Below are 13,068 nucleotides of genomic sequence, written 5' to 3'. Positions count from 1 at the left end.
AAAGGTTGCAGATTTGTAGATCGAAGAGGCTTAGTAAACATGTCAGCTAACTGAAATTGAGATCGAATGGGCATTAATCGAATTGTCTTATCATGGAATTTTTCACGAACAAAATGCAAATCGATTTCTATGCGTTTAGTGCGCTCATGGAAAATCATATTGGATGCAATCTTAATTGCAACATCATTATCACAGAAAAGTAACGTAACTTCTTTCGGGGGGCAATCAAAATCTCTCAAAAGTTGTCTCAACCAAATAATTTCAGTAGTGGTAGAAGCAATGGATCTATATTCAGGTTCAGCTAAAGAACATGAAATAGTTGGTTGCCTCTTCGATTTCCATAACACTAAAGAATCTCCTAGGAATATACAAAAATCAGTAACTGATTTTTGATAATCCAAGCATTTTGCCCAGTCAGCATCGCAAAAAGCTTTGAGTGTCAATGGTGATTTGGCAAAGAAGAAAATGCCTTGACCAGGACTCTGTTTCAAATATCTAACCAAATGATAGGCTGCTTGATAATGTGGAATATGAGGATTGTACATGTATTGAGATAATTGTTGAACATAGTAAGAAATATCAGGTCTGGTGATATTTGGATATAGAAAACGACCAACTAACCTTCGATAACGAGCTGGATTGTCATATACATCACCCACATTACTTCGTAAATTGTTTCTGGGATCCATCAGAGTGAAAACAGGCTTGGCACCTAAGAACCCAAATCTTCAATTAGTTGAAGAGTGTAATTTCGTTGAGATACAAAGATTCCTTCTTTAGAACGAGTAACTTCCAACCCCAAGAAATAACCTAAAGATCCCAAATCTTTAACTTTAAATTGATCACTCAACTTATTTTTTAAGGAGTTTATTTCATTAACCGATGATGCTATAATCAAAATGTCGTCTACATAAACCAAAAGAGCAATATAGTTGGCCCATGTTCCTTTAAAAAACAATGAATAATCAGATTTGGATTGCTTAAAACCAATTTTGATCATGAAATTAGAGAACTTCTCAAACCTGTCTTAATCCATAAATGGATTTATTTAGACGACATACCAGTTTGGTACCTTTTGAACACTTGTGTCCTTGAAAATTTAAACCAGGTGGAATGTCCATATAAAACTATTCTTTTAGATCATCATTTAGGAGCATTTTTTACATCTAATTGAACCAAGTTCCATGATTTTGCAGCAACTATAGCAAGAAGAAGTTTAACTGTAACCAACTTAGCTACTAGGGTATAAGTGTCAAAAAATCAACACCTTCCTGTTGACTGAACCCTTTAGCAACAAGCCTTGCTTTGTGACGTTCAATCTGACCATTGCTTCCAAATTTAAGCTTGTATACCCATCTACATCCTACATTATGTTTGTATGAAGGTAAGGGTACGATAGTCCAAGTGTTATTAGAATGCATTGCTTTTAACTCATCATCCATAGCATTGCACCACTCAGGATATTTAGCAGCTTGATTAAAATTTTGAGGCTCAAAATTAGCAGATATGCTCATCACCATGGCTTTATGAGAAGAAGACAATTTATCATAACTGATGACATCCTCCAAAGGATACAAAGAAGAAGTTGTTTTGGAATGCTTCAGAGAATTACAATGAAAATCCTTTAAGTATGTTGGAGGATTTCTATTTCGAACTGGTCTTGTATTTTGTGGAGGAATAGGTTCAGGAATCTGAATTGCTGGTGATGCAATTGGAACATGATCAGATTGAGTAGCATTAGAAACAACTTCAAAAGGAATTTCAACAGTCATTGGAAATGACAGAACAATTTTGTCAAAAAGGCCCATATTAATTGAAGAAGCAGAGCCATTTTTTAAAGGAAATATAGTTTCATGAAAGACAACATCTCTTGAAACAAGAAACTCTTTTTGGTAAGCGTAAGCATTTAGTAAGAAGAAAAAACTAGATATGAAACTCCCGGTATCAGTTACAATGCTCACTATTACGGATCCCATGACGACAGCTCCCGCTGAAGCAATTGTTGCTCCGGAGGTAGCTAAATTACCTATCCACTATAGACGGAAAAGGCATGCTGTGGCGGACTTAAATAAACCTTAGTTGAAAAAAAATTATTGGTGGACCAGAAAGAAATTATTGACCTTGATATAACTCTTTTTATACCGGATTAAATGAAGACTCCTAGAATGGCACGCACGAAGAAGCCTACTCAGAGTAGGAATCCCGCACATTATAAAAAAAGTAAAATGGACTTGCAACTACCTTAGACTTTCTTTAAGGAAGATATCTCGTCTTGTTCCTCAATCTTCGAAGAATGCGGCGTTGTATTATTGTAAGTTTCCTGTTCCAAACATTTCCTTCAAGTAGACGCCAAGTTTTAAATCTTAAAGCGGGCATTCCTCCCTTACATGCATTTGCTTGCAACAGATTCTTACTAAGACCCCATAGATACGGTCTCGGTATCTTCATTGTGCCCCTCTTCTCAAAGCCCTTCGAGATGAAGATGAATGTCAATGTGCCAATTTATTCTTTCCCCCCTACTATTTACTCTTCTCCTTCACTGCACACTTTAGATAGATGTTTCCATCCAATCACAGACGGACAAATCAATAGGAAATGTAATTTGCTTTGTAAGAAGAAGAATTCACTTCTATGAAAGACTTTCACGGGAATTGTCTTGATCGTCGGGTATCATTTTAAAGTAAATAGGAATAAAATCATACAATTTGTAAGCTTTCGTATTGGGAGGATAGCCAACAAATATGCATGATTTGGCTCTTGGATTGAACTTGGTTCTTCTTGCTTGTAAAGTAGATGCATATGCTAAACAACCAAAACTTCTTAGATGTGAATATAAAGAATGTTTTCCATATAATTTGTAAAAAGGAGTTTCCTTTTGAAGAATTTTGGATGGTAAACGATTGATAAGATATGTTGCAGTCAAAATGCACTCACTCCAAAGACCAATGGGCAAATTTGAGTGAAAACACAGTGCTCTAGCAAAATTAAGTAAATGTTGATGTTTTCTCTCAACAATAGAGTTTTGTTAAGGTTTAGCAACACAAGATTTCTGATGAATTATTCTATTGGCTGCAAAAAAATCTTTTAATTTAAGTTCCATAGCATTGTCAGATCTGAAAATCTTGTTTTTCTTTGTAAATTGAGTGACAACCATTTGATAAACGGAAGGAATGATTTGAATGATGTCAGATTTGCTTTTAAGCATATATACCCATGTATATCTGCTATAATCATCCATAATAGTAGCAAAATATCTAAAACCTTGATAAGAAAGAATGTGATATGGTCCCCAAATATCACAGTGTACAAGGGCAAAACAGTCTTTTTAAAGAAGATTCATGGATACAAAGGGTAATTGTTTCTGTTTGCCAAGAGGAAAAACATTACAGTGTGAAAACAAATCTTGTTTAATTATGTTAACAGATAAGTGATCTCTTATTGGAAACAAAGGTTGTATAGAAGGATGCCCTAATCTACTATGCCATACATCCAAACACACATTATTCACATTGCTCACTCTATCATGCTTCTTGAATTTGCTATCATCCAACGCATATAATTCTTGACACAAATCAGCCTTGCCAATCATCTTCATTGCCCTCATATCCCGAATTAGAGCATGATAACATGTAAATTGAACAATTAAACTGTGATTCTTGGTTAAAGAACTAACAGAAATGAGGTTTTGATCAAATGAAGGAACATAGAGAACATCTTTAAGAGCAAAAAGATGATCTATGTTAATATCTCCAAAAAATTTAGTTGGAAGAGTAATTATATTAGGTAAGGTAACTGTGTGATGATAAACTCTTCTGGTGTTTAGAAACATTGCAATTTCATGACAAACCTGCTGAGTAGCACTTGAATCCAATATCCATTTGTGTGATTTTTGTCTAGAATTAACAGATAATGAATAGCATTTACCTGTAGTAGTTTCTTCATGAGTGTTAACAGTAATCATGTGATTGGATAAAGCCAACATCACTTGTTGACATTGTTCTTAAGAAAATCCTTTGAACATGTTGGAAAGATCGTTGTTGATAGAAGATATTTGATCCGAAGCATCATCATGAGTTTGAACAACAGTAACTCTGTTTTTGGATTTATATCCAGGTGGATATCCATGAAGTTTGTAACACTTATCGACAATGTGACCCTGCAATTTGCAGTGAGTACAATATGGTCTGTCTTTGTTATTAGATCTGGTATTTGTTGCAGGCTTGCGAGCTTGAGAAGAAGAAGAAGATGATGCTTTAGCAACAAACTCCATCGACTGTTGAACATTTGTGTCACGACTGAGAGATTTCTGCTTCTCTTCTTGAACAATTAACGAGAAAACACGGTTGATCGATGGAAGAGGATCCATGAGAAGGATATGTCCTCTTGTTTGAGAGAAAGAATCGTTTAAACCCATTCGAAAGTTCATAATATGCTCATTATGAAAATATTTGTTGATTTTCTCAACGCCACCACAATCGAACTTATTACATGTGCAATGTGGCCTGAAATTCATGAGTTCATGAGTGAGAGTTTTGAGTTTAGTGAAGTAAACACCAATAGCGTCGTGATTTTGATTGAGATTCGACAACTCTCTTCTAATTTGAAAGATGCGTGGACCATTGCTTTGTTGAAATCACTCTTTCAGATCATTCTAGATCTGAAATGCAGTATCAGTAAACAACACTAGCATATATTTTTTTAGAGGCGGAATTTAATATCCAATGTATTACCAATTTGTTGTTCCTCATCCAAGCACTGTAAATAATCGCTTCAGAAGGATTTGGTTTAGGTAGAGAACCATCAATGAATCTAGTCTTATTCTTAATAGAAAGAGCAATTTGCATTTCTTGACTCCAAGAATCATAGTTTTCGCCAGTAAGCAATTGTAATACGAGAACAAAACCAGGGCTGTCAGCATGATAAAGATAATACGGATGCATACGATCATCCATAGGTGAAACAATGGAACCGGAATTGGTAGAATTAAATGTCAACATTTCGAAAGAACACAATTAGACAAAACAATAGTTGAATGACTAATTCAAATCGAAATGATAAGATGATCGTAGAAACGATAAAAAAATAAACAGAACGGAAAGCAGTTACGCTCTGATACCATATTACACGAATCAAAGAGAGGGAAATGTTGTATTGAATTAACCACTCTGAGCTAAGCTCTTACAATACATATAACAAACTCTAACAGACAAATATATAAATATACAATATCAACCCTGAACTATTTACAAATGTACAATAGTATTCCTAATATTGATATAATCTGCTACGAATAACAAAAAAAAGAAAAAAAAAAGTCGTAAGCCTTTACTCCTTCCGTCCTTTACCTGTTGAAATACTTGGTTAGGATTGCATTCTCATGTCTCACAAAATATGTAAAAAAAATCAAAAATTTTCATTTATTTTGCATTTTAAAAATATTTTTTTATCATCAAAATGAATGGTTAGGATTGCGTTCTCATGTCTCACAAAATATGAGGGTCTCACATGAACCTATATATATATTGCATTGTTAACTTTATATAAAAATTAGTTCGTAATCGAAAAGTTACAATTTTTTGCTAATGAAAACTTAAAAAACGATTACATATATAGGGTGTGTTCGGCATACAACTTTTGGGAGTTTCTGGTTTTTAGATTTTAAGAAAACGCTCGCAAAAAATGTAAAAACTTCGTTTGGCGACAGGAACGTTTAACTTTTAGCCTTAGCAAAACGTTTCTAAATCAAAAGCTATATGAAAAAGTTTTCAACAAAACGTTCCAAAATCAAACACTATCCGCTACTCGTTAGCAGCTACCCACTACCCAGTAACTATTACCCGCTACAAGCTAATTTTGCCGAACACATTCATAACCCTTTGGTCCCCGGTATAAATATGCGACACTAATAAAGCATGGGCTAGTCAAAGCTTAGATACAAGAAAATTTTAAAATGAACATATTGTCCGGAACATGATATTCCCGTGTATATTTTTTTATTTTTGCTGTATGCTAATTTTTCAATTATGTTTTTTGTATTTGTAGAATGTTGTTTCGAATTTGACATATGCATGATTTTCATGTGTATGTAATTAATTATGGTTTTCATGAAAGGCAATGATATGCTCTAATACAATGTGATTTTACAAATTTTCCATATCACATCTTCTCATTCAATAGCAATATTAATACAAAATACAACAATATGGGCTGCGGATTTTGGTTAGGCCAATACAAAGGCTTACTGAATACTACCTCTAAATAATTACAAATACACAATAAACATACGCTAACAAACAAATATATAGATACAATAATTACAAAAGAGATCCTACATTGTACAAAGTGTAATAAAAGTAAAAAACTATACAATGCTATTCTAACGCTCTACATTATCAAACAAGCATTAGGATTCTCGTCACTAAATATCGTATACAATGAACTCTCTTCCAAATATTCATACATCACGGGATCTGGGGCTGGTTGCCCGAATTCTTCTTGTTCTATATTCCCTTGATCTAGTGGAATGTCGTCTTCAGAAGGCAAAATCATTTCCACTCTCTTTCCTGTCTTCTTCAATTTCTTCAACACTTTGTCCGGATCAATCTTGCCTATCACCATAACTTGATGTCTTGTCATATCTGTCATAAACTTCTCAACCCCTTCAAGGATTTTATAAAATTTTAATTTTATGTTATCAAATGTGACGTTGAATATTAAAAATAGGAATCACATACACAAATGCTTAATAAAAATGGTGTTACCAATTATCAAAATGGTATATAAATCGCAATATTTGAATTCCAGTCTGAAATATAGTTAGGTGGACAAGGTATATGTATGATTGAGGATTTGATCGAGTACACTATATCAATAAGTAAAGTCTAGAATTTAACGAGCAAACAATATTTTAGATCGTAATATATATAGTGTATGTTTAGTTCTCCATTATATGGGGTTTGATCAGTAGCTTCAAGCAAAAAATATACCTTCGATTTTTGAAATTGTATCTGCTACCAACTTTTCACATCCGTCGCAATACAATGAAATTTTGAATTCTGCTACAACCACCTAAAAAACAATCACTGTCGGATTATATTAAACAAATTTTTATCGAAAAGTAGCAGAAAACTGAAATATAGTTACTCGTGTCTTACTTTATCTTGATCGTTCATTTTCTTCTTTCCCACATTAACTAATTGCTACGATTAATGAGCAAGGAATGAGATTAGGTCTCACAACCCAATCGTGGTTTTGCTGTCTTATATATATATTCCTGTATATGATTTTATTAAGAAATTGATATTTTATTAAGAAATTGATATGATACATGCACATTACTTCTGTAACTCATGTAATGCATAAAGTACTTAATTAATGTGTCACGAGCAATCCAGTAACTCATGTTAATTAGGATGTTAAACATGCAAGACTGGTCTCTAGATGTTTCTAACAATCTAAGTTACAGTCAAATTCTTCATGTGCAAGATTCGACCTGATGTTAAATATGTAATATAAAATGCCATCAAATAGTTCCTAGGATCGTACAACAATAACTAATTTCTTTCATAATATTTTAATTTATATCAAAGATCGAGTGAGTCGAATTCACAAAAATATTTGAATTAATTTGAACTTAAATTTTAATGGATTAGAGGTAGCTTCAAACATTAAGGAATAAATCAATTTCAAATGTTTCCATAGATTTCATAAAAACCTTAATAAAAAGATAAAAGCTAAATATCATATTGATGATTTTAATTTTTTTTTTAATATATTGATATAATTAATGGTCCTATGCACGATCTTACGATGCTACTAACGGTCTAACGATCTTATTGATGATCGCAATCCTACTCTAATTTTACCCTTAAATTTCTCTTGTTAAGATTGAGATCGTTTTTAGATGTCAGGATCGTAAAATCATATGTAGATACTATAATAAATATTGCAATTTTAACAATATATAAGATTGATGTGAATGTATAAGACAATCAAATATTGCACCTATTCTCCGATGATATATATTATATATAATATATAAAATAAATTAAAATTCTTATTTTTGGTGAATTATAATAGAAAACTACTCCCATATCCTACATGGATGTCAATACTTTCTCTTGTATCTAATTATCTATTTAGGGAAAAATTATTGGTCAAGCTAATTTAGTTTGCAAAAGGATCAAAGGATTGTACATTAACACACATTTTCCTTGCATTTCGAAAAGGAAATGTAGCTTTATACCGTACCATTCTAGCCAAAAAAAGTAACCTGACTACCTAGTTTCTGAAGCTTAATTTGTCATTTTGTTCTCTACGTGATATCTTCTTTGGCACTAAAATTTTCAAAGTTTCGTCAAGCAATGTAAAAAGACAATATCGACGTTGCAGAATGTAATCGAGGAAGAAAAAGGTCATAACTTACCTGCGCCGGCAAAGGAAAAAAAATAGATTGACGCATATGGTGGTATAAAACAATGTCCTTGTTTATTCTTCTTTGTCGTACCCATGGGGGTGATGGAGATTATGGATGGACAAGAAAATAACTGAATGTAAATAAACGTGAGATTAAGCAAAATGTTTGGGAATTACTATGTTTAGAAACAAAGGTCGTCGTAGATTCTCTTCCTTCTTCATTGAGCATGTATATAAAAAGAAAAACAAAGAAATAATGGTTGTCATTTTACTCAAGCCTACGTATTATAACAATTTTCAAGTATCATTGTTGAAAAATGAAAGAATCAATGCACAATTTTTTAATGGTATCATTTAAAACCAGTCTAATGCCCGGAAGGGGTGAACAAAACTAAACCCGAAAACCGAAAAACTCATAAAAATTGAAACCGAAACATAAACAGGCGGCTTCGGTTTAGTTTTTTCAAAAACCGAAAATTTCGATTTGGGTTCAGTTTTTGGATTTGGTAAAACCAAAAGAAACCGAACTGAACCGATTATAAAATGTTTAAAATATATATTTTTTTATATACATAATATAAATCTCGTTTGCGAAATACTTATAACAAAAATAGTAGTTGATTCAGTCGCTATGCACGCTTGGTCTTTGACCCCAAACTATGAGGTTCGAAACACCTCACACACACCTTTCTTGATTTATTTTTCCAAAGAAATTCAGCATATGTATAGATATATGTATATCGTGACTTTTAAACACACGCATAATCCTTGTTGAGTTAAGGCGCTTTGTTTATTCTTGAGGTTTTAGGTTCAAATCTAACTCCTTACACTTTCTTATATATGTATAACGTTCTTGTTTTATATTACCATAATTGAAGTCCATCCCACATCGCTGCATACATTGAAATTTACCCATTCTAACCTGTTATATAAATTAGATACATTCATGCTTTATTTGGTAAACTCTTTTGACCCCACCTCGATTCAAGTATCAAAACATATATCAACTTCAATTAAAAGTTAACTTGAGGTTTAGGTTTGAAACTGAAGCCGAACCGGGAGAACCCAAGTAGAAACCAAAAACCGATAAACTGAACCGATGGTTTTGGGTTGGGGTTCGATTTTTAAGAGTTTGAAAACCGAAGTGCCGGTTTTGGATCAAAATCGACCTACACTGACCCATGATCATCCTTACTGCACGTTGCACATGAAACAAACTATATACTACAATAATATTAACATATGTATGGTTTTGAAAATAAATTAGTTTGTGTCATTAACTATAAAATAAAATTTGTTATACAAAATTAAAAAATATTGTATGGCGAACTAGCTCAATTCAACAATTTAACTAAAATGATTCATACTAACATTCTCATTGATCATATATATATATATATATATATATATATATATATATATATATATATATATATATATATATATATATATATATATATATATGTGTGTGTGTGTGTGTGTGTGTTTACATATGTTTTCTCTCTATTTTCTCCAGTGTTTCAAGTGTGTTTACAAGTACGCAAGAACACACTATATATAAGGAAAATGTTGGGTAAGCCCAAAGTTGTAGGAGTTATGTACATAACTCCTACTTATGAAAGAGTTAAATGTAAGAAACCTATCATTATCCTACTAGTTACAACACCCCCCATGGGTGATTAGATTTACAATGAATCATACTTGTACTTCTTTGTCTTGTATCTTCAGATAATACATCAAACATTCGTCTCGTTAAAACCTTGTCGGAGAAAATCCTTTGGGATAAAAACTCTGGTCGGTGGATAAAAGAGTACGATTTAAATGTCATGAGAAAAGGATATAACCATACATGAACTGCATTATTAAAATATTGTTAAAATAAAACCCAGTGGGAGAAACCTCTAAATGAGGGACAAAAGAGTACACAATGGTTAAGGAAGTATTCAACATGATACTCCCCATGATTTCATCAATCCTTAGTGAGAATGGGTTACATTTTGTGTCTCGTTAAAAATAAATTTGTCAAGGTAACCCAATGGGACAAAACCCTTGAACTAAAGATAAAAAGATTACACAAGCATTCGTTGGGATGATTCCCTCATATGAACTCAACAAGGTGTTAAGCATATATCAAGTTGCAATCTTTACTTGTACACAATTAGGTGCATGATACATGTCATTTAGGCAGTTCAGAGATCTTCCTAAGTCCAATGGATCTGACATGTTTTTGGAATTAATACTTTGGAAGTGACTTGTGTTGGAGAATGGTGCCCATAGCCACAACAAGTCGGTAATATAACTATAAATAGAGTGTCCTTTTAGGTTACACGCAAGAACAAATATGAGCAGAACTGAAAAAAATAATTAGTTATAAGGTATGAAATGTTAATTAATTAATAGTTTAATTAATTAAATGAATCTAGAGATCCTGGAATGTTCTAGATAAAAGATTTAAATATCAGGATAATTACCAAAGTTAGAGATAATTATTCTGAGCTATGATATTTATTTGTTAGGATTCAAATCCTTCCCCTATAATAGAAAGGCCTAAAATTGGAATTAAGAGTTAGAAAATCAGCCAAGTCCCTAAGAAATCCGCAGGTGCCCTCAAATCTCGAAAACCCTAGAAGCCATTAACCACACTGTGGTCTATCTGTGACATCCCCAAAATCACGGCCAGAAAAAACCGATTTAATTTATGCTTTTTAAAATAATTCCAGAGTAATCCTTTGATTGAAAGAGTTGCGGAAGTTGTTCCCAAAACAAAATATGATAAAATAAAATTTATCAAAGCATTTCTTAAAGAAGTGTATTTTCATATATAACAAAACTCGGGATGTCATGTTCCGATACAGACCAAAAACATAAACGACACATTATAGGACTTACAACGGTTATTTACAACTACATGCCTACAAACAAAATATCTTCACAAGTTGTCCAACTTATGCTCTCGCGCCACTACCTGTAATACAAATAAAACTGAGTGGGTCAGGCTTGGGAGCCTGGTGAGCATATAGGGTTTTCAACCCACAATAAATAATTATATTTTATTTCACCAACCAACAATAACCCGATTACCCATTCCCGTTATCCTCACTTTACGTCCCTAAAACAACAACTATCACAAGGGACCTAGTCTAAGGATTTCCATCGGGATGGACATTACTGCAAAGGGGTTTCCTCGACAATAGATATCCTAAAGGCAACCATGAGGGGTATAGAGTACACCGGTGAACACATCGTTCACAACACCTACAGGTTATGAACCTGCCAGCGTTCCACTGGACAGTCTAGAAAGAGTCTGTGGTCGTCATCCATACTCCGCTAGATGACTAGATCAACAACAACATCGAGGCCTCTCATCATTTTTTTTCATCACACATCAACTATCTACCCATGTTATACCCAACAGTTTTGTAGATAACACATACATATATACATACTTATACAACTTTAAAACCTGTATAATATATCCAATCAATACTCAAATATACAAACACATCGCACGTATTTTATAGAGAATAATTCATATCTATGTGTTATAAGAAAGCAACTACACACTCACTTGATAAGAAGATTTTCGGACAACACTACGGCTTTTAAAGCAGTATTCTTCAATGAAACCGGGATATCTTCACACACCGGGCTTCTCACGGGCAGAGCTTCGGCTTGAAACTCTTTTCTTCTCAGGATCTTCGGTGCTTCAGGACTCGCTTCGGGTGTCGGGATCTTCGTTACAATCTCTCCCCCTTAGGATGATTCCGTCCCCGGAATCACACATCAACAAACAAATACGGATAGCGACTCATCATGTCACTCTCCTTTTCCCAGGTGAGATTTGGCCCATTCGTATGTTTCCAACGGACAAGCACTAATTCGACCATCTTGCGTCGTAACTTCTTAGTCTTTCGGTCAACGATTGCCTCTGGTTCTTCAATTAACCTTTTGTTCTCATCAATTCTTAACTCAGAAATTGGAATTATATCGGGAACTTCTCCCGTGAACTTCCTCAAATAACACACATGGAAAGTGTTATGAATTCCATTCAGTTCTTCGGGTAATTCAAGCTTGTAAGCTTGGTTCCCAATCCTCTGAAGAACTTTAAACGGTCCAATAAACCTTGGACTTAACTTTCCCCTTTTACCAAATCTTATAAGTCCCTTCCACGGTGAGACTTTAAGCAAAACCGAATCTCCAACTTCAAAAGTCATCGGTCTTCGCTTGTTGTCAGCATAACTCTTTTGACGATCCTCAACTGCTAACATTCTCTCCCTAATTATTTTCAACTTTTCAGCAGTTTGATGGACTATCTCAGGTCCCATAAACTGCTTTTCCCCAGCCTTAAGCCAACAAGACGACGTACGACACTTCTGTCCGTACAAAGCTTGATAAGGTGCCATCTTTATGCTCGAGTGGAAACTATTATTGTAGGAAAATTCTACCAAAGGTAAATGTTCATCCCATTTACCTTGGAATTCCAGGGTACATGCTCCCAGCATATCTTTAAGCGTTTGTATCGTTCGTTCGCTCTGCCCATCAGTCTGTGGATGGTAAGCTGTACTCAAACACAACTTGGTACCCAATTCCTCTTGTAGACTTCTCCAAAACCTTGAGGTGAAACGGCTGTCACGATCCGATACAATCGTTAAC

General features: G+C 33.8%; 1 protein-coding gene across 5 annotated transcripts; it reads right to left on the bottom strand.

The window, feature by feature from the left end:
* Nucleotides 1-6,290: 6,290 nt before the first annotated feature.
* Nucleotides 6,291-8,513, bottom strand: LOC145122703 (heavy metal-associated isoprenylated plant protein 19-like). Of its 5 annotated transcripts, none has more exons than XM_079058263.1 (4): nt 8,426-8,513; nt 7,155-7,273; nt 6,987-7,068; nt 6,291-6,659 (listed from the first exon to the last, which is right to left on the bottom strand). In XM_079058263.1, exons 2-4 carry the CDS (start codon nt 7,170-7,172, stop codon nt 6,385-6,387), a joined length of 375 nt encoding a protein of 124 aa, XP_078914389.1. In that variant the 5' UTR covers nt 7,173-7,273; nt 8,426-8,513; the 3' UTR covers nt 6,291-6,384. The 5 variants fall into 5 exon arrangements, with proteins under 5 accessions (XP_078914389.1, XP_078914390.1, XP_078914392.1 ...); XM_079058264.1 differs by having other exon boundaries at nt 6,291-6,638; XM_079058266.1 differs by having other exon boundaries at nt 6,291-6,608.
* Between the last annotated feature and the right edge of the window lie 4,555 nt (nt 8,514-13,068).

The sequence above is a fragment of the Lactuca virosa genome, chromosome 6 (assembly GCF_052849685.1).
Source record: "Lactuca virosa cultivar CGN04683 chromosome 6, Lactuca_virosa_CGN04683_v6, whole genome shotgun sequence".
NCBI lineage: Eukaryota > Viridiplantae > Streptophyta > Magnoliopsida > Asterales > Asteraceae > Lactuca > Lactuca virosa.
Note: the sequence above shows the minus strand (reverse complement) of the source record. Positions and strands in the feature narration are given on the sequence as shown.

Excerpts from the sequence above, each read along its gene's own strand:
- LOC145122703 (XM_079058262.1), bottom strand. The coding sequence starts at position 8,461 with ATGCGTCAATCTATTTTTTTTCCTTTGCCGGCGCAG. Across the intron at positions 7,069-8,425 it reads TTTTTCCTTTGCCGGCGCAG|GTGGTTGTAGCAGAATTCAA; the intron begins GTAAGTTATGAC and ends ATTGTTTTTTAG. Across the intron at positions 6,660-6,986 it reads TACAATTTCAAAAATCGAAG|GGGTTGAGAAGTTTATGACA; the intron begins GTATATTTTTTG and ends AAATCCTTGAAG.